Source organism: Onychomys torridus, chromosome 19 (assembly GCF_903995425.1).
Source record: "Onychomys torridus chromosome 19, mOncTor1.1, whole genome shotgun sequence".
NCBI classification, from domain to species: Eukaryota; Metazoa; Chordata; class Mammalia; order Rodentia; family Cricetidae; genus Onychomys; species Onychomys torridus.
The window spans coordinates 24475849-24497847 of NC_050461.1; the positions used below are offsets into that span (position 1 = coordinate 24475849).

Consider the following 21999-nt stretch of genomic DNA (forward strand, 5'->3'; position numbering starts at 1 on the left):
CTAGTTACTTGGGAAGGAGGAGGATCTAGGAGGGCCTGGACCAGCCAGAGTGAAACCTGGCCTCAAGAAAGGGACCGTGTGGGAAGAGCATCTCGCCTGGGTGAGGATACAGGACTAACATGCACAGGAGTAACTCACTGCTGCACCCGAAGAATAATCTGTTCTCAAAGCAATTATAATTAAATGTTCTACCTGCCAATGAATCTGCTCGTCAAGAATATAGGCCAACAAGCGAGCCCAAATAAGGTAACTGAAGACACCCAAAACAGAAGCCAAAGTTTGGAGTGTTTAATATTTATTTCATTCACAGAATAGGCATTTTCCTCCCGAGTCTTCATCCATGGCATCTTCCTGACCACTTCCAGTTTGGTAGCTTCTTTTAGGGCCTGGATTCTATCACATTTCTTGTTCAAGTCCAAGCAAGAGAACATAGACTCCCATCTTAGGAAATCCTCAGACCGACGGTAGACCAAACACGTTCCCATGAAGCCGAGAAGAAAGAGGTGGAGCAGAGCAGGGAGACACGCTCAGGAGCCCGGCTCTGCAGTCGCTGTGAGAATGCTGGTATTTCTCTCCGCCTCCAGTTCAGAAACAAGCTGGACTATCTCAGGGTGACTGAATTTTCCTGGGGGGGAGGGGGAGACACTTTTATATTGATAAGAAAAGACACTAATTTCTTCCACTTGACTCCATGGCTATCAGGGGCGCTCGTCTATGAGCTTGGCCAAACCAGAAAGCAAGAGATTCTGGGTCCCCGGAAAAGGTGAAGGAGACCACTTCAGCTAGGGTACAAGGATGAGAATCAGGCAAAGAATCATCAGTTAGGCAGAACTAGAGGGAAGAGCACCAGGCAGCCCCTGAGTGCCTCTCCCAGGGACACAGGGGAAAGCTCGGGAGTGAGAGCCCAGAGGGCAGATCCACCTCTTTCTTCCAAAGCTGAAATGAATTAAGGGGATCCAGTACCTACATAGAAAATGGCCTGCGGGGTGGGGCTGGTGCATGCCTTTAATCCCAGCACTTAGGAGGCAGAGGATCTTTGAGTTCGAGGTCAACCTGGTCTACAGACCAGAGTTCCAGGACAGTCACGACTACACAGAGAAACGGTCTCGAAAGAGAAAAGAAAAAAGAAAATGGTCTGCAGGAAGACCAGGACACAAAGAATATAAATGTCCCTCTGGTTAACATCTTAAGTAGCTGATGTCTGCCATTGTCCTGGCTCCTCAGCCCTTCCCAGGCTTTGACTCAGGACAGTAACCACACCCTCATCTATTATAAAATCATTACAGATACCTTGCGTAGTTGGCCAGCTAACCAGTACTGACTGACTACACATGATCCATGAGTCACCAACCAACCAACCAACCAACCGATCAACCAACCAACCAACCAACCAACCAACCAACCAACCAACCAACCAACAATGCTTATAAGCATGAACACCTGCGGTGGAATCATAGAAGTCTTGGAGCCTCCCGGGTTTGTTCTCCATGTCTTCATATTCTGATGCCTGAAGGATCATTTCACACTGGTCCAGCTGCTTCACGAATCTGGCTTCTGCACTAGATTGGGTCTCATACTCCTAAGGAAAGGGACATGTAAAGGGCATGATTAGGCTACCTGGCTGGGGATTCGAGGGAATTTCCTATTTGGGTACCTGGAGTCAGAATCACAGCCTAGAAGATGAATATTCAGCACCAACTGCATTTCTCAACTGTGTACAGATAAGAAGAGACTCTTGACTTCAGGGCATAGTTTAGCACTAGGACTCCATGACTCCATGCATGATAAATCACTCCACAAATGCCATCCAATGCACTGGAAGTCTCTAAGATGAACACATCATAGACACTTCCAAATTCTCTTCCTATCTTTGTTTCAAGATCAAGATTCTTTTTTTTTTAATGTATGTATATGTGTGTCCATGTGTGTGCAGATAAACATGTTTGTAATTGCCGTCCATCTTGTTTGAGACAGAGACAGGATCTCTCATCAGCCTGTGGTTTGCTGTGTAGGCTAGAAGGCCAGTGAGCCCCAGGGATCTGCCTGTCTCTGCCTCTGTGGACTTGAGATTGCACACATATTCCTCTATACTTGCTTTTAGTCTGCCTGTCTGCCTTCCATTCTTCTCCCATCCACCCTCCCTCTCTCCCTTTTCTGTAACACATACTCTGGGGATCAAACTCAAGTCCTCATAAGCACATTACAATCTGCACTATCTTCCCAGCTCTAAGACCAGACCCTTTGGTCTACTTGAGTTGAGTAGATTAGATCTAGTTAACTTCAAGACTTTAAAACAAAAAAACTTAGACTTCTCAAAGTTTGCAATCTCTCCTCATTTCACCTCAGACTACCTCTTCCTCTAAGCTAATTAATAGCTTTGCTAATTACTTTTCACTACATGTTTACCTGGAAATCTTTGTCCTTGTGATCCACTTCAAGTCCTTGTGATCCACCTCGATAATTAGTTAAGTCCCTCTGGGTTATAACTACTAGGGGCATTAGAAAGCATGTAGGAATTTTACACACTACTGTATGTGTGTGTTGGTGGCAGGAGATGGTGAATGTGGTGGGAGGAGAGGAGCATTTTTACCTTTTCTCTTCCCACTGTCCTTCCCCTCCTGAGTGAAACAGGGAGTTCCAGGGGGCTTCCTTCTCAGAGCAGAATGTATCACCTGCCGCAAGTTCCAATTAATGCTGCACAGAACACTCTTCTATTAAGACCAAAGTATTCCCAACTGGTTTCCTGAAGAATTCCACCCAGCTGTGTTCAGATAATAAGCCTGTCATGCTTTCTTGGCAGTGAGGCAGGATACAAATCACTGAAAGGTTTCTTCGGATGTATTCAAAGCCTGATTCTCATAAAGGCAGCCATTTGAGTTTGGTAACAGCTGAATTTTACACGGGGGAATCATTTAAACATGAAGCCTAATCTATATTGCTTTATCTCTAAAGGCACTTTTAAAAAATTACATTTTATTTAAGTGTTCATTCATATTCATATTCATAGCTATATAGTTATATTAAATAAATTCAAGTTCACGGTTTAGCCAAAGGAAACTAAATACTCCAAGCCAACCAAAGCAGAATTTCCTTTCTGCTCAAAGTGAGGGAAAAAAAAAAAAACTTTAAGAATGTTAGGAATGAAGACAGTATATTGTTGTGCTGGCCAGTTTTTATCAGCTTGACACAAAACTAGGGCCACCTGGGAAGAGGGACTCCAGCAGAATGGCCTGTGGGTATGTCTGTTGGGGCATTTTCTTTATTAATGATTGATGTGAGAGGTGAGGGTGGTGCCACCCCTGGGCAGATAGATGGTCCTGGGCTGCACAAGGAAGCAGAGCAATCCAGTCAGTAAGCAGCGTTCCTCTGTGGTTCCTGCCTCTGCTCTAGCATCCATTATTATCCTGACTTCCCTCAGTGCTAAACTATTCCTAGGACATGTTAAGCCAAATAAACGCTGTCTACCCCAACTTGCTCTCGCTCATAGTGCTTATTACATAAAACAGGAAGCAAACCAATGCAACAGATTGCACAGAGAATCCTAGTATATTTACAGAATATTTTTAAAAGGCAAGCAATTTGTTGGATTTTTCCCTTAAATAATTCATTGTAAAGGCATTCTCCGATTTTATCTTTCAGTTAAAACAACAACAACAACAACAACAACAACAGGCAGGGGCTTGGCGAGACGCCCCAGCAGTCAGCAGCAGGTAAAGGTGCTTGCCACTAGGCCTGTCGACCTGAATTGGACCCCCGGAACACAGACGGTGGAAAGAATGAACAGACAACCACAAGTTGCTCTCTGACCTTCACATATGTGCTGTGTCACATGTGTGTGTGCACATATGCACACGGACAATAAATACATTTAATTTTTTTTAAAGTCAGAGTTGGGCAAAGAACACTCCAGACCAAGCTCTCGGGGTGAGAGGTATTCGGACATTTAAAGAATTACTGAGAGCGGTTGCTAACATCACACCTGAGAGCCCGGTACAGAGGAGGAAAGAGAAGAGGCTAAGGATGAAGCAAGGGTCTGTGCCTGCAGGGTCCGGGCTTCCTGTGTGCAGTCTCAGCTTCCTGCTCATTACAGGCATCAGATCTGATGTTCGGCAAGATCACTCCAACATGCAGCACGGACAGCAGTTAAACTAGAAGCAGCAAAAACATCACAGTCTGGCCTACAATCATGGCAGCAAGGAGAGGAAAATGTGGAAGGATTTGAGAAATGTCAATGACGAAGTGATTTGATAAATAAAATAAAACTATGTGCAAGTGAGACCGCCCACCTGCATCCACGAGCCATGAACTAAAGCCAGCATCTGTCTGAAGAAAGCATCGCAGTACAAGAGGGACTCAAACCAGGCAACGGGTGTCCATCATAAGCCTTAAATTTGCAGACAGACACTGGGCAAGATTCTGTGCACCCTAACAGTGGATGAGCACTATAGGCTTACACGGGACAGTTCAACCCTAAGATACTCCCCTGTCTCACCTTTAGGTCACCCTACCAGGACAGGGACCCATGCTAGCAAAAGAAATCAAAACTTGATGGTAAAAGCCATCAAGATGAAAAAAGAAAAGACTCAGATAAGATGGGAAAGGGAAACAGAGCCGGGAAGTCCCTAGAACAAGTCTCCATATTTCCCTTACATTACATGAAAACACACACAACCCACACACTACTACCACCACTATCACCAATTACCCTCAGGAGGGAGATCGGAACTACGCTTCCTTCCAACAGTTCAGGAAATAGGATTTCCAACGAAGGTGAGCAACAGAAAAGCACAGTGGTCAGATCCCACACACACTTAGACGACAGAAGAAGAAGAAAAGTAATACCCACAGTCACATCAGAGAGACACTCGGATTTACAAACAGATCAAGCCTACCACAACCTGCCCCCAAAGCACTAAAAGACAGACAGACAGACAGACACACCGCGCGCGCGCGCGCGCACACACACACACAAAGACGACATTAAAAAACAACCTAGAGAAAAAGGTTATTTTAAAAAGGAATCTAAACAATGTGGAATTGCAGAGCAACCGAGCATGGTGAGTGTGTCTGAGAGAAATAAAAACAAAAATGGAGTTTAAAGATGAACAGTTTCAAAATTAAGATGCAAAGGGTTTCGGAGACGTTGATGAACTTCGGCAGTTGGCAAAAAAAAAGAACTGGCGGAATCATACAGGGTTAGTAGAAAAGAAAAGAAAGAAAAACCAGGCATCAATAAAACTTCTTTGCAATTACTTTTTCCTCCTAAAGCGTGTTGAAAGCACAGACTAAATATCCAGGGAAATTAACTGAGGATGATCAATACAAAGATATATTCTCATAAAAATTACCAGACAGGAAAGAAATTCCTTGGACTCCTATATAAGAATGAGACTCTGGCATAGAATGAAAAGAAAACGAGGATTAGACTTTGACAAAAATGTTTTGTTAGCTGAAAATGAGAGAAATATACTTGAATATACTCAAGAAAAGAAACCATGAGCCAGGGACTTTATATCCAGGGAAGTTGAATTTTATGGATAAAAACATACAGAGAAGCTGAGTCAAGTGCAAGAAGTTAGGGAACACTGCTCTGAAGAATGCCCTTCTGAAGAATCAACTACAGACTAGACTCAAACAGGCCAACTGTTCAGGAGTTGACATAAGGACAGTCTGGGTGGCATGTGCTAGGCACGAGGCTGATGCAAGACCATTCCTGCTGTCAAGGAAGTCATCACATTCAATCAGATCTTCTCACCTTTCCTGTAGGAACTGCAACCAAAGAGTTGAAGGGCAGGCCCAAAAAATACATAAGCTACAAAATAAAAAACATTAAAATACTACCTTCCTGCAATGTCCGAGGTTTAGAGGATATGAGCATAAAGAGAAAGCAATTAGTATATACTGTCACTGCTCTAGAGGTGGTAGGACCTGGGAGAATGGAGCCCATAAATGTGATGACTAAAGTCTCATGCAATCGCCAACTTCTCTCTCGGACGATTTATACTCTGAGAGGTAAGAAGAGTCACCCGAACAAAGTGTACAAGGACAGGCCACGTGTGGCAAAAACATGTTTTTCCATAGAGGCCTATGAACAAATAACAATAGCCAGTTGTAATGAATAAGCTGAAGTAAACTCACTCCTTTGCCTGCACCTGAATGGGGCAGAAAACACATTCCAAGAACAATCCTGTGCTTTGAAAAAACCCGAGGCCACACAACTCTTGTCCTACTTTCCTGGAGTTGTCTCACCAGCACTGAGAATTCTCCTCGCACGACTCTATGTCCTCTCGAATGATCACAACACCCACTGACAGTTTTGTGATTAGCTGCCAACCTGTATCCAATGACGGAAGACCTCAACAATACTTACGCAGCTGGCAAACCCAGGCTTCTCAGACTCCATTCCTCGCCAAATAGTTTAGAATCCTCAACAGATAACTTGAAAGAAAAAGAAATGGATGAAGGGAGATACTATAGATTCAAAGAGACTGGAAGGACAAATTAAATTTAAAAATTATACGCAAGATTAAAGTACAACAACCAAAGGTGAATGGTAAGATGAAGATGGCATCCAAATGATGTCCATGAAAATCAGGGTAGTGGTTACCCCCGGGGGTGGGGGTGGGGGAGGGCAGGGGTGGTGTGCAGAGAAGATACGTTTGGATCAGGCACACACACAGGTATCTAGAGTGAAGAACCAAATTCCAAGTATGGATCTGGGTGGAAGTTACAGGGATATCACCCTTCTAGCAACTAATTATGTTAGCCATTGGTTTTGCAAGGCTTTGAATGATTCATTTTTCACACACACGAAAAAGATTTTGTTAAAAGTAAAAAGGGGAAAAAAAAGAGCATGGACATGGACCTTAGAAGCTGGGAGTCCTGTGCACATGCAAGTGGGCCTGTGTTTTAGGCTCTTGTTTTCGAGTATGGTGCATAAGAGAAAGACTGTTCTAGAGGTTACAGGAAGCAGCAGCAGGTGATGAGTGAGTCCAACAGGGCTGCAGAGAGGAAAGAGTCCATGAACCTGGTGCCAGGGGGGACACAAGGTATGAAGATGGGCTAAGGAAGAGGAACATACACCGAAACTCCAAAGAAACAGCCAGAAAGGTACAGAGAAAACCAGGAACGAGAGGCTGGGGAGAAGGCTCAGGGGATAAGAGTGTTTGCTGCTCACACTGGAGGATCTGAACTTGAACCCCAGAAGAACTCACATAAAAAGCATGTCACGGCTCTGGCTGAATGCACCACGTCTGTAACCCCAGCACTGATGCAGGATGGAGATAGGAAGAAGTCTGGGGCCTGCTGGCTGCCAGTGTAGCTCCAGGTCAGTGAGAGACCCTGTCTCAAGGGAATAAGGTGGAGAGTGACAGAGTATGACACACAGCATCCTCTTCTGGCCTCTGCACATGCACGAACAGGCATACATACACCACTACTAACACACACACACACACACACACACACACACACACACACACACACAGATAAATAAATAAATAATAAAGGGAAGACAGAGAGAGGGGGAGGGGGGGGAGAGAGAAAAAGAGAGAGAGAGAGAGAGAGAGAGAGAGAGAGAGAGAGAGAGAGGAAGAAAGAAAGAAAGAAAGAAAGAAAAGAAAAGAAAGTCCAGGAAGAATATGCCAGAGATCCAAGGGATGAGACATAGTAGAGAATTCTTCTCATGCCAGCAAGTACCAAATGGCACACAGGCAAATGAGGACTTGCTGGAGTGAGTCACAAAGAAGCCATGGGAGATTTCAGCAAAAGTGAGCCTCAAAGAATAGAGCTGAGGAGTATGGACAAGTGTTTACTTGTTTAGTCATGAGGGGAGGCAGAAAAACGTGGCAAATGGGGAGATGTGCTTCAAAAAATGTCACACGAATATGTATGTACAAGCTCATACAAAGCTAAAAATAAAAAAAAAAATATGCCACCTATGCAGCCTCTACTCTCTTAATTAAAAACAAACAAGGACAGAAATGACAATCTGCTATAAATGAGAGAGAGGTAACAAAGCTGGTGCCTGAGGGGAACAATGGACACCAGAGATGATGGGGAAGTGCCTGAGCCTGGTCAGGAATGTGGCACTAAGGTGGGAGGGGATCCCCACACAGCACTCTGCCACCTGCAGGTGTGTCTGGAAAAGACAAATCACCAGATGACTCAGGGTTTCCTAAGCAGGTCCTGAAAATAGGGTAGGAAAGTCGGGAATGTTGGCTCTGATGGAGGATCGGCTATCTGTGAAGTCTGCCTTTCATACTGTCTTTCCTCTGACCTTCTGGTGGCTTTTGCTCCCGAGTCCCAGGAGCCTCCCACTGCTCTACTCAACTCTGAGGACAGAGGCGAGGGCATTATAACAAGGGAACTTGTAAACCCAACTGCATCGCCAATGGATTGACATCTGATATCACTGAGAGAAAACTTCAGGCAGAAGAGAATGCCCAAATAGGCAGTTAGGCCATTTAATATGGAGCACTGGCTCCACGTGCGCTTTGCTGATCAGAGGCTAGTCTCTAAAACGCAATGCAGGTGGCAGGTGGATGCTCCTCTGTGAGGTTCACACAGCAGAGTATCACCACAGTCACAGCTTCCTGTGGTGCTTCCAGACACAAACAAAATGAACACACTTCCTCCTGGTTTACTGGAAAATAATCTCACTTTTATGGTAAAAAGACAAATTATACTCCAGAAAGCCTAACCCCCTTAAACCTCTGGGCTGGCAGGTGTTTATAATGCTGAACAGCTGTGGTAACCACATTTCAATATCCACCAACTGGTCTTTTCTATGCAGCTAGCATTACCCTAAGTTCTATTGGTACCAATTTCCTAAACCGTAAGCAGGACTGAAGGCAGACAAAAGAGGGTGTATGGAGTAGAGGCAGGGGCTGGAACTCACTAATGTTCTAAGTGTTTTACATTCATTACTTTAATTCCCACGGCTATATACTGCTGTATCACAGAAAGAAATAGAGGCATGGAGACATTAATTTGCCCAAAGTCACACAAGTAATAAATAAGAAAACAAGCATGTAGGCAATAGGATACTGGAATCCACAGACTGCCATTGGCTACACATCAATCACCATATCTCCTATTGTGCTGAAAAATTCCTGTCTGCCTGGGTCCTTAAATGTGACCTATGACGGTGATTTACATGGAAACAGGATCTTTGCAGATGTGCCTGAGTAATGATGCAGCCCCAATCCAGGATGCTGGGACACATATGCAAACACAGAGAGGACACCCAGCAGCTGCTGATGGGGACCAGAATGGGCAGGGAATGCCAAGGGTCACAAGCACTAAATGACAGATGGAGGCCACGAGGGATCCTCCCCGAGTGCTAGGACACCAGTACTCTTTGATAAGCTTCATCAAGCCAGTCAATGACATGTCCAAGATGGAAAAACCATTACCTATTTGGGAGTTATCAATCATTTTCTATCTCCTCAAAGCAAAAATTCTAAGTAACTGCAATCTTTTCTTGGAAAATACTACTTTAAAACTATAGATTTTTTTCAGTGAAATTTTCAGTCAGTTGCCAGTGACTAAAACAGTTCTATAGATGCTGCCACTAGGTTTAGAACAAGTAAGAGGCAAAGGCATGCTGATTCTTATAAAGCTGCCCAAATTCTGGGAGTGTTTTGTCCGTAAGAGATAATGGAATTCAATCCATAAACTCTCGTCTCTTTTCTCTGCAATGTGTGATGTGCAACCTTTACTCTACTGTTACCCCCTCCTTACAGAGCATGCCCCAAATGCTACTTGAAAGTATATGCTTTGAGATGCGAACTACTATTCCCTAAAGAAAACCTGGTTTACTGTAACAGATACCTTCTGCAGCAGCTCCAGGCTAGATTGCTGTGAATGTGAATATCGCTCTGTATGTTGTGAATGTGTTGCTCTGACTGGTTAATAAATGAAAAGCTGATTGGCCAGTAGCCAGGCAGGAAGTATAGTATAGGTGGAATAAGCAGAGAGGAGAATTCTGGGAACAGAAAGGAGTCACCAGCCAGACAAAGAGGAAACAAGATGTGAAGGCAGAACTGAGAAAAGGTACCAAGCCACATGGCTAAACACAAATAAGAATTATGGGTTAATTAAATGTAAGAGCTAGTAAGTGGTAGGCCTGAGCTAATGGCCGAGCAGTTTTAATTAATATAAGCCTGTGAGTGTTTACATGGGTCCAAGTGGCTGCAGGACAGGTGAGTGAGAGAAATCTGTCCTGACCATGGGCCAGGTGGGACACAGGAAAACATCAGCTACACTAGATGCCATGCATTCCATCCCAGATTGAATTCTCCTCACAAGGTAATTACTCAAGGCCCACAGTCTCTCAGCAGATTCCAGCATTTCCTTATTTTAGAACACTAACACTATAGAATGCCCCTGGTAGAGAGCCTAAGGCAGCACTCACCAGTCACACGTATGAAGATTTCTCCATTAAAGAAGTTCACTTTCACACTATGAGCGATGAAGGACGGACTCTAAAAGTCTCGTGGCGGTTGAGGTACAATCCTGCTTACAAATACACGGAGAGCAGACCAAGGTTTTTAAAACCTAGTTTTCTAAGTAGGTTGGGCTTCTTCACTGTAGATGAGCAGGTGGCCCTCCCTGCAGGATTCTCATTCCCTAGAAGAAAAACTGACTAACCAGAGGGAAGTGACTTGCCTGTGGGTGTGTAGGTTCAAGTCTCTGCCCTCTGGGATACACCCCACTGCCTTGAAAGGCTTACTTCACTCCATATTTGGGCTAAACCACTGCAACAACATGGCACTGGCAGACCTGATGCTCAGAACACCGAGTGTCTAGGGAAAGTTCAAGGTTTCCGTCCCAGGCATGTCCCATTTTCTAGTGACAATCTGACTGAGCAGAGGCGGCAGTAGGAAGGAACTTCACAGGAGAGGCAGAGCAGGGCAGGGCCCAGGATAAGTGCAATGTGATTCCGAGGGCAGAGGCATTGAGAGGGTCTGGATGGGCAATGAGGGGGTCTGGACGGGAAATGAGGGGGTCTGGACGGGAAATGAGGGGGTCTGGACGGGAAATGAGGGGGAATGGATGGGAAATGAGGGGACTGGATGGGAAATGAGGGGGTCTGGATGGGAAATGAGGGGGTCTGGATGGGAAATGAAGGGGTATGGATGGGAAATGAGGGGGTCTGGATGGGAAATGAGGGGGTATGGATGGGAAATGAGGGGGTCTGGATGGGAAATGGGGATGGACGGGAAATGAGGGGGTCTGGATGGGAAATGAGGGGGTCTGGATGGGAAATGAGGGGGTCTGGATGGGAAATGAGGGGGTCTGGATGGGAAATGAGGGGGTCTGGACGGGGATGGCATAGGGCAGGTGGGAAGGATGAAGATGGGGCTGTTTAAGAGCAGGAAAGGGAGCAGGTTCCATCAAGGAAAGGCATTGTGCTCTGGACGGAAGAAACACTAGAAAAGAAGAAACCAGGGCAGAAAACACTTTCTGTTAACTTTCCACTCCCCCGCCCTTTCTTCTCAGCCTTGTTGCCCACAGCGAGGAATGATCCCGAGGAGAGAGCCCTTGCCTTGGGTGGGTCCATGCTCTGCCTTTCACCTTGATTTCACTCTGTTCTTGTTTGTTTGTTTGTTTGTTTGTTTGTTTTCTGAGACAGAGCTTCTCTGCGCAACAGCTCTGGCTGTCCCGAAACTCGCTTTGTAGCCTCCGCCTCCTGAGTGCTGGGATCAAAGGCGTTCGCCGCCACCGCCACCACCACCACCACCACCACCACCACCACCACCACCACCACCACCACCCGGCTTCACTGTTCTTTTACGGATGGGCAACAGACTCAGTAAAAGGGCAGCACCCAAGGTCACAGAGCTACAACTCGGCATGGTGGGGTTAAATCTCAGTTCTGAACTACCCCAAAGCCATGTGGAGTCCAGAGGACAAGTGCAGCTGTTATCCACCTTGTTTTAAGAGTGCCAGTCACATGTTTTAAGAGTCAGAAACGGGGCCTGAGTAGAGCTCAGTCAGGAAAGAGCTTATCTTGCAAGCAAGAGGTCCTTCATTCAACTCCAGAACCCAAGTGAAAAAACTGATCAGGTGGCACGTGTTTGTAATCCCAGGTAAAGATGGTAGGGAGACACGTGAATCCCTGGAGGCTCTGTGGTCAGTGAGAGATCCTGTCTCAAAAACAACACCTAAGGAATGACTGATGAGGTTGACCTCTGGCCTCTCTCTCCCTCTCTCTCTCTCTCTCTCTCTCTCTCTCTCTCTCTCTCTCTCTCACACACACACACACACACACACACTCACACACACACAAGTGAACAACACATGAGCATAAATGCAAACACATAAAAGAATCAGGTATGGGTACATGGCTGTGGACAAAGTAGGCAGAAATACGGGCCCTGTGTACCAAGAGCTGGCCCTGGCCCTGCGGTGGCAAGAGAAATAAAAACAATGAGAAAGAAAACTGTCTACCAGCACAGAGAAATTTCTGTAGCAGCTGGGAGACAGAACAACAGTACATTAGAGACTATTAACATGACCCATGCAACTAGAGCACGGATAAGCCACATAAATTCCATCACAATAAAAAAAAGCCAGCCCCGCATGTATACTCACTTCCCAGAGTTCATAGAGCTCCTTCCTGAGGTCCTCTGGCAGCAGCTGGGTTATCTGCTTCATAGCCTCCTGAAATATGAAACCATTAATTCCATTCCATTCACCTCCACTGAAGTCAATATCTAGTCTACAAAAGGCAAGCAAGGGACTCAGATTCTTTAGAACAACTCCCAGTAGAATAACCTGGCCTTTACAGGTTCCAGGGTTTCTTCAAGTATTATATTCATTTTCTATTATTTCCATTATTGCAAAAACTTAAAAGCATCATACAGAGTCAATCATTGTCACTGACATAACAGAAGTTCCACTGTTTTTGAGGTTCACAGATTCCCAGGATGCACTGCTGAACACTGTCTTCCCTGTACCAAAGGACCTTACCACCTCGAGAGGCTGCCCTTTTGAAAAGGCTGTCCTATCCTCTGATGGTCACACATAGTGTCAAACAGCAGGACAATGACCAGTGAGGTCAGAGTGACTGTGTCCCCAGCAACCGTTTGAGGGGCTGTCCTTTGCAACTCATGCCTGGCCACTCCAGGGCCTTTCCATGATGGGTCCAGCAAAGACACCATTGTCATCACAAGAAGCCTGAGAGTTATCCAAACTCCAGAGAAGAGACTGAGAGAATAAAAGGGAAGACTAAAAGGTGTTCTTCAGTCTATAAACACTTCTAAGTCTCTTGTGGTGCCCTCAGTCCAGTCTCCTCCTTGGCTTCAATCATTCTAACATTCTTCCAAATAGCACATTTTCTAAGGGCAACTGGCTTCCCAGTGGCCTTATATTCCTTCATTGTCTCATCCTGTTTACCTCTCACTCAACCTGGTGTTAACCAGAGGCTCAGCTCTTTGAACAGAAGAAGCTGTAAGCATCAACGTCAGGAATTACATAAAATAAGACAATGAGTTGGAGAAAAGCAACGAAGATGGAAATGGATATTTGTGTGCATATTTATAAAATACTGGACGGAGATATGGCTTATAGCATACATGTGCGTCTATAGCAAGCAGTATTTACTATGTATGCTCTTACAAGTGGCACCGCCACCTGGGGTGGCCTGCTCAGTCACACAGCTGTCGCATCACACCACTCTGAGTGGTATAAAGTGTATTTTACACGTGCATTCTTCTTGTTTCTGTATTGTAAATCTCAGCAATATCCTTGAGAAAACACCTATTTGTAAGTTAACTGTCTCCATACACAGATTGCTTTTGACTATATACTATTCCAGAAATGCATTATGTCTTGTTTTTCTTTTCCTCAGAAGACATTTGTGTACAGGTATATGGAAGTCCAATCCTCTTGGAGGCCATGCTTGAACACTTTGCTTTGAACAGGAATCATTTTACTGCCTTTTCTTAGCTGACTAGCCCAGCATCAAACATGACAGAACAAACTGCAGCCCTCACCTCCCTCCTGCAAGATACGTTATTTGTATGCGTGCATCCAAAGACTGAATTAGCTTTTTGGAGATCTTAATACTGACTTATTAAGAAGCTTCTTCACAACCACTGTGTCCTTTGAAAAATAAAACACAACAAATATGTTGCTTTCCTCTTAAAGTTGAGAATTTTCTGGATCTAAACATATCAATATAACTTGTTATACAATGAGAATTATACTTTTTTTTTTTTTTTACCATTTTTTGAGGATTATATAGGTAAGTACTGGATCACTTCTATCCCTCTACTTCCCCACTCTCAACTCCTCCTGTGTTCCCCAACTCCCTCTCAAATTATTATGGGTATCTTTATATAAGACAGCCTATTGAGTCCATCTAATGGTGTGTGTGTTGAGAGAGTGTGTGTGTGTGTGTGTGTGTGTGTGTGAGTGTGTGTGAGTGTGTGTGTGTGTGAGAGTGTGTTAGAGCTGACTGTTGGGATTGGGCCACCTATCTGGGGTCTCAGCCCTGGAGAAGACTGATCCCCTGTCCTCAGCAGCTATTAATTGCCTGTGGTTCTCCATGTAGAGGTGAGGGCTTGTGAGATTTGGCTGCCTAAACAAGACCTCCACAATGACAACACCAGCTGAGAATTACATTTTTGCGACCTCTCAGTGGTTAATATGCCTTGTTTGACGGCTTATACCACAGCATCATGGCGACCTTTAAAAAGGATAGCGACTTCACTGAAGGTCCTAGCCATGAGCCAGGACCTCATCTCTGTACCTCTCACTGTGCCATTCAGTCATAAAATTTGAGTGGCGATACCCAGAGCTTCTTCCTTTGCTGGCAAACTATGCCAAGAATGTCCTTCCACTGAACTGAAGGCAGCTCTCACCAGAACCACAAATCTCACTTATGGGTTCCATGGCCAGCACCGGCAAAGCACGCCCTTCACACCCTGACATGGCTGAGTGGTGTAGTGGCTCACTCAGATTCTAGATCCAGATTGGTCTTAAACCTTAGCTTAGCCTTTACTAGCTGAAGATCCCTGGCCAAGTCACTTAGCCCTTTGGTCTTGCGATTTCCTCATTTGCAGGATGCTACCTTCCTAAGAGTGTTGTATGGTCTGAACATGCACATACACAGTCCTTATAAACTCAGCAAGAGTCCTCTATGAATGCTTGCTTAGATTTTTTTCACTTTCTCTACCTTCCAAACACAATAAAGGCCCACCCATTCTTCTCCTTTCACCTATTTCTTTAGATACTTTGCCCCTCACAGACATGGGCAGAACATGACTCTGCTCTCCACTTGAACAAGCTTCTCTCTCTGCCAAAGAATGTAGCTGTCGACTACTACACCCAGCCTCTAAGTCCAGCCCCTTAATCCTCATGATCTCTGTTAGGCAACACTGGCCAGCTTGAGTTATAATAAAAGGTTACTGTTATCATGGTGGACAAAGGGGGTTAGACTGCAGCGTTGCTTTTGGCCCCCTTCCCCAGTTCTGACTTCACCAAGTAGTCCCCTCCCCGCCCCTGCCCCCTCCTCCTTCAGCTTAAATCCTGGCCAGCCTGTCAAGAAATTTCTGGGCAAATGATGCTTCTGGTTCACATTATGCACGTTTCCCCTGAGGCCAAGGAGCCTTCATTTAATTATCTTAATGCATGTCTCTGAGAGCCAAATCTTGTTCATAAACACCATCTGTATAAGGAATCCCAACCTTCCTGTGCCCAAACCCAGATCAGCAGCAGGAAGATGTAATGGCACACCAGCTCTCTCCAGGCCCCGGGTTTCTTGGCCAAGAACTCGATGTTCCTTGAGATGTTTCCCTGGTCCTTCTGCCTCTGACGTTTATTCCTCTGTGAATCAGCAGGGGTGGGCACACAAGAAGGCAGCAGCACCTAGTGACCCTCCCTCGGGCCACACTAATCAGGACCCATCCTGTCTGAGGAGTCATAGGCTTTCTCCTCCTGCAGTGGTTACAGTTCCTTTACAGTGTCTGTGGTTCATTTCTAGAAGTTTCTGGCATGGTCTTCTGTGGAGGAAGTCCTCGTACACTTCCAGAGGGACAGCCTCTCTCTTCTCTGTCATATCTCCCCACGCCTGCCCCCCAGTCTAAGGCCCTCCAGTCATCTTCAGCTTTTCACTCTAATGTCCACATTTATGCAGAAATGAAACCAACATCCTTCAAACGGACTTCATGAACGAGGAGTTTTTTCTCCATCCACTTAACCCGGGTAACACTTCATTACCCATTATCCTTTGGTTCAAGTACCAATTCCTTTCTACAACGGAGAACTTCAGCAGATTGCTTTCTTTCTGTACGAATTCTGTCAAGCAACCTAAGAATTCTTTTCACAACAGTCTGGACCTATATTGAGAAATATTTCCTTCTGTCATGATGCACAGGCTATATTTTGGACCTGTCCTTTGCGAAGAAGAGAGATGGAGGACACAGCCTTATTCTGTTCCCAAGATATGTGTATTTTAGGGTGGGTTGGAACCTAAATTAGTTCCACTTCCTTACGGGATCTTCTTGCTTCTCGATGGGCAAAAGCCCTATTGGCTACTTAGCTCTAGTCTCCATCAGCTCAGAAAACAGCTGCTTCAATCTACCTTCTCTATTAAACCATCTCAGTAAAGGCCTCCTCACTAAATAACTTAGGACCAATCTCAAAGGCCTACATGAACAGTCATTTGCAGTAATGATTGCACTAAATATCATTCCTTCAGCTTTAAAGGACGAAAGAGTGAGGGGCAGGGAAGGAAGGAGGAAGGAATAAGGGTAGCCTTCTTCCTGTTTTTGTTTCTGCCTCAAAAATGTCTCTTTGTAGTCCTGTGCCGAGTTTAGGACACCCATTGACCTTGACTTAATATCTTATCAATGCTATTTATATTTATATTTATGGATGCAAATGTTTCCTTTTACCTTTTAAATTTCTAGCTTCTAAAGGACTAACTTAAAATTTACTAAATAGTAATTATAATACTAAATATATTTGTGATTTAGAGAATTTCTCTCCAAATAGTTTTAAGTGTGTGTGTGTGTGTGGGGGTGGGGATAATTTCCACAAACTGACTGAAGTCCCAGCTATTTGTACAATTCTCCTGAAAGCCATGCCGTCCATCCATGCACACTAACAGGAACGGACGCCAACATGAGTATTTGTTCCGTGTCAAACAAGGCTAGAGCAGGGAGGTAGCCCTATTCTTATATAAAACAATGCTGAGAATAAGCTAAAACAGCTTTGCTGGCCAAGAAACCCTTGCTGAGAGAAGGCTGTTACTGCAAGACTCTCTTGAAGACCTTCCCTCACTATTCCCACCAAACGTAAGCCATTAAGTACTGAACTCGACACAGACCCAGCGAGTTGTCTATCATTGGGTGAGCTCCATCAGAACACCTTGGCCCTAAAACTCTAAGCACATCCTCTCCAACCTTCCCCATCTTCCTTTATGGCTAGGGAATTCTCTTCACTTCAGCGACAGGTTTTTCTCTCTGTCTTTTGCAGAGCCAATGATCAGCACCAACCTCTTCTCGCCGATGTTTTTCTTCTTTGGGGATGTTATCTGCTGGTGCTATGTCCCCAACGATGCATTCTGCCATATCGTGAACCAGGGCTAGGCGTATACATCTGACCAGGTAAGAAATGGTGAATAATTACACAAAATTACAGTCACTACAAGTTTCTTTTCTATACTATTTTTAAACTTAAGCATGTTTTTTCTTTCTTCCCCACTCAAAGAGGATATTTTAATACAATATTTTCTCAAGTAATTATACTCTACCAGCCTACATTAGTTCTGAGTCAAAACTGCTTGTGAATATTTAACACAATACTTGAGAGTATAAAGCAAACTCAATTTTTTTTTAATGGCTGATTTCATAATTCTCACTTTAAGAAGTTCCTAATGTCAAGTTACAAAGCCAGGAGATGTTTTACTTACACAAAATTCAGAATCAATCATTTCCTCCAATGTCCTAGTGCCAAAATGAATCTATATATATATAGGATAATGGGTGCAGCTGAACAGACAGGGCTCTGAATTTGGCTACCGACCTTACTAGCTACAGGAAGTTTACCAAATTACTTACTTAATTTAAATGCTTCCTATCATCACCCTTCATTTTACCAAGTAAAATGAGTAACAGGGAGATACAGCTCGTAAAGTACTGGCCTACCATTTACAAGGCCCTGAGTTTGATGCCCAGCATCACTCAAAGGGTATGGAGGAGTACTTCATAAAGGAGATACAAGAATTACATTTGATACATCATGCTCTTGCTCCATACTGGTCATTTAACACATGGCTATGATTATTAGTCTACGATATTAACCATCAGAATGACAGGGGCAAGTAATGAGGGAAGTGCCCCAGAAGGGGAAGGGGGGCTGTTTTTCAGTCCTACTAATCAACAAAGGCTTTGACGCCTCCTAGTTTCTTTCTAGTCCAGTTCAAATGTCAGACGGAGTCATCTCAAACTGACTTCACTTTTGTTTTGTGTTTTGTTTTTTTTTTCTTTTTTGCCAAAACTCTGCCATGTTCCACACCATCCACAGTGCAACAGGGCTCCCCAGGCTCCCCAGGGGACACTTTGCTGTGGCCAACCTGACTTTCTTCTGTTTTCCCTAAAGTACTTTGCTTCCACACCACTAGAGCTTTGATCCCGGCTTCTCTGCATGCAAAGCCTCTACTACTTCTCAATTGTGCCAACCCTTCAGAACTCAACTGAGCCACCTAATCCAAGAAGACCAACGGAGAGGAGAGGATTCCCCTACTATTAGAATGAATAGCTGGCTAATTCCCTACCCTAACTTATTTTGTGTTTTGTTTTTTCCTTCGAGACAGGGTTTCTCTGTGTAGCTTTGCGCCTTTCCTGGAACTCACTTTGTAACCCAGGCTGGCCTTGAACTCACAGAGATCCACCGGGCTCTGCCTCCCGAGTGCTGGGACTAAAGGCGTGTACTACCACCGCCCGGCTATTTTGTGGTTTTTATTGCAACCACACCAGGCCCATGCCAATTCATTTGCTGTCTTCCACATAAACTCTTGCCCTGTGGTTCTGATTTTAAAGGCTTCTGATTAACTAAATGGGGTGCCTCTTTATAGCATCTATATACCTATTGCCATACAACCTCAACAAATGGCTACCACTATTCATAAAAGCAGCTAGTTCAAAAGCAAAATAAATACTAATGCAAAGATAACAATTTTATACACGCTCACCTTCAGGGCCCTAACTTCTCACTTGTTTCCACTGAGACCAACGCACACTCTATCAACAGAAAACCTACTGTAATTGACAACAGAAGTAATCCTCACACAGAGTCCTGAGACCTTCACAAGCATCAGTGTTCAAATAACTTACCGATCCTTGTTAAGATGGTCGTCTCTGGTCACCATAGCCATAATTGCCATCCGGTACATGTGATCTGACACACTTTCTGGCTTTTCCACATTTCTGTATACCCAGCCCGTCCGTGGGACTCTCTAATAAAGAAGATAAAGAATGAAACAAATACCACCACTGGAAACCACCACACAACGAACAGGTGCTCTTCAAGAAAGTGCCAGGGAATGCCCAGAGTCACCAAGGCATGGTTTCAAACCTACTTTTTTAAAAAAATGCTTTATTTAAACTAACCATAATGATCCACATCTGAAACCAAACTAGTGAGTGAGCAAAATGCAGTTCACAAGTATACTAAGTCCAATAGTCATCACTCTGTGTGCTACTGAAGTAGAACTATGGGGCAAATACAAAGTTTTTAGACATTAAAAAAACAAAACAAAAAACTGGTGGTAAGCCTGGAATCCCAGCATTCAATGGGCGGAGACCCGAGTTCCAGGCTGCCAGCCTGAGCCACCAATCTCTTCTCAAAACAAGTACTTTGTAGTTAGGAAAAATACAAAGCCAAAGCCCTGTTTTTCCTAACTACAAGAGTAGTGGGCTTTTGCTATCCAAAAACCCATTTCACAGAAGAAGAAAACAGTAGCATGTTTTGTACATAAACTTGTGACAGACTACCCACTCCTGACACAGAAGGATTAGAGGAATTTCTGCCCCACTCAAGACTTTAATTCAGATCATGATGTGATGATCATGTGAGTCTGCACTTTCCCTGGGAGTTCTGTGCTTCTAAAGAATTTCACGAACAATAGCCACAGTGTCAGGGAACCGGTGATCAGGGAACGTTGGGGACTCTGCACAGCCTCTGCCAGGCGAGGACCTGGGCACGCTGAAACTGTGTTACAGAAACGGTCATTTCCGGAAGTCACTGCCACGGGGGAAGGTCTGCACTGCACATGTGCAGGGCCCCCGACTCTGCCTTCCGCCGTAGCTCGGCTGCATCGCCCACCGCCTGGGGAGCAGGCGCGGGGTCCAGAGCTGGCGGCGCCCGGGCCCGGAGCGTGCACAGTCCCGGGTCCAGCCGGGGCCGTCGGCTTGGTCCCCGCCAGCTCGTTCACGGCACATCCAGGCCGCGCACCGCCCGGCCGAGCGAGGGGAGGCGGCGTGGGGAAAGCCAGAGCCCGAACCGCCGCATCCCGGCCAGGCCGCTTCCGCTCGCTCACCTTGAGCTGCCCGACCAGCCGCAGGAAACGCAACAACCCGGCCCCGCAGCCGGAAGAGGCCGAGGCCATGCCGGAGTGCACCTGACCCGCTAGCCCGCAGCAACTCCCCTCCCTTAAGCCCCTTCCAGCCCTCCTTTGGCTCCTCCCCACCTTTAGGCTCCTCCCCGCCCGCCTCCGGCTCCACCCCTCCCTTAGGCTCCTCCCCACCCTCCCCACTTCCTCCCTGGGTGGACCACCTTCTTGGGATAGGCCAGCCCAAGGGCTTTGACTTTGCAGGTGTGTGCTCAAGTAACCGCTTTCCGCTTTCACATCAAAGGCAGTTCTTCGATGCTAAGGGCAGAAGGGCCTGAGGAGGAAGAGGCTGGATGGATATTGTTTGCAAACCTGCCTTTCTTAGGAGTTGAGTGTCTGATTGGCCGGAAGAGCTAGCTATAACACTTAACAGGCCGAACATCCATAACCAGCTTAACGGAGGCACTGGGTACAGCTGTGGAGGTAGAAAATAAGTGGCAGACATACTGGGAGACTTTGGAGGAGGCAGAAAATGGGCTAGTAAGAGCAAGCCCAGGGTGAAATGACAGCCTCTTTAACACCTTCCCCCAAAATTATCGGCAACTGCCTGGACCATGACTTATTTCTGTTGACAACTTAATAGTACAAGCTTTTAAAGGCAGTTAATGGATACGGGCAAGATTCAAAGAGAAATGGAAGTGAAGGCATATGTGGGAATAAAAAGGAATTCCAATTTTATGTGTGACAGGTAGGCTTATTAATATACGTGTGATAATCCTGATGAGCCAAACTCAAGGTGTGACACCTGTCATATCTTCCATTTGAGCCAGACTACTGTGCCAGCAACTATGCTAGAAAATTTCACACCCACCATTGTGTGTATAGTCATCATAGCAAAACATTGGTATAGAAAGTTGCTTAGTAGATTCTATGGAACGGCATCCATGAGCCAGGACTGTAGTCAGCTCTACAGAAGTTGAAAATTGGGGGATATATTATAGTGATGGAGCACTTACATGCATGTGGCCCCAAGTGATCTCCAGCACTGAGGATAGGTGAGTAATTTATCACTGTTTGGATTTCTAGAAAATAAAAGCACAAGTTTCAGATGCCAGCACTCACCATGCTGCCTTGCTTTGCTAAGTTCCTAGGTGTTGGAGGTCATAGTCTTGATGTTATTTCTAGTCCCTATCTGCTAACCAACAGATCACACTGTTAGACACTCCTCCGTGTGGCCACCAGAGGGTTTTGAATCAGAAGTCACCGCTTTGAACGCACCTGCGAAAGTAGCTCTTCAGATTATAAAACATGTCTGGACGTCATACATAGGACTCTATGGAAGTAGATCTTAAACAGCACCTTGTTGGCCGCCCTAGTTAGCCATGTGAACCTGGGGGAAAGTGGCCTAAAAATGAGGTGGACCAAAGCCTTGA

General features: G+C 45.2%; 1 protein-coding gene across 2 annotated transcripts; it reads right to left on the reverse strand.

The window, feature by feature from the left end:
- Nucleotides 1-273: 273 nt before the first annotated feature.
- Nucleotides 274-20688, reverse strand: Hddc2 (HD domain containing 2). Of its 2 annotated transcripts, none has more exons than XM_036168949.1 (6): nucleotides 20555-20688; nucleotides 19350-19471; nucleotides 17511-17613; nucleotides 12601-12669; nucleotides 1441-1579; nucleotides 274-625 (listed from the first exon to the last, which is right to left on the reverse strand). In XM_036168949.1, the coding sequence occupies exons 1-6, from the start codon at nucleotides 20621-20623 to the stop codon at nucleotides 528-530; spliced, it is 600 nt and encodes a 199-aa protein (XP_036024842.1). In that variant the 5' UTR covers nucleotides 20624-20688; the 3' UTR covers nucleotides 274-527. The 2 variants fall into 2 exon arrangements, with proteins under 2 accessions (XP_036024842.1, XP_036024843.1); XM_036168950.1 differs by lacking the exon at nucleotides 274-625 and adding an exon at nucleotides 1077-1105.
- Between the last annotated feature and the right edge of the window lie 1311 nt (nucleotides 20689-21999).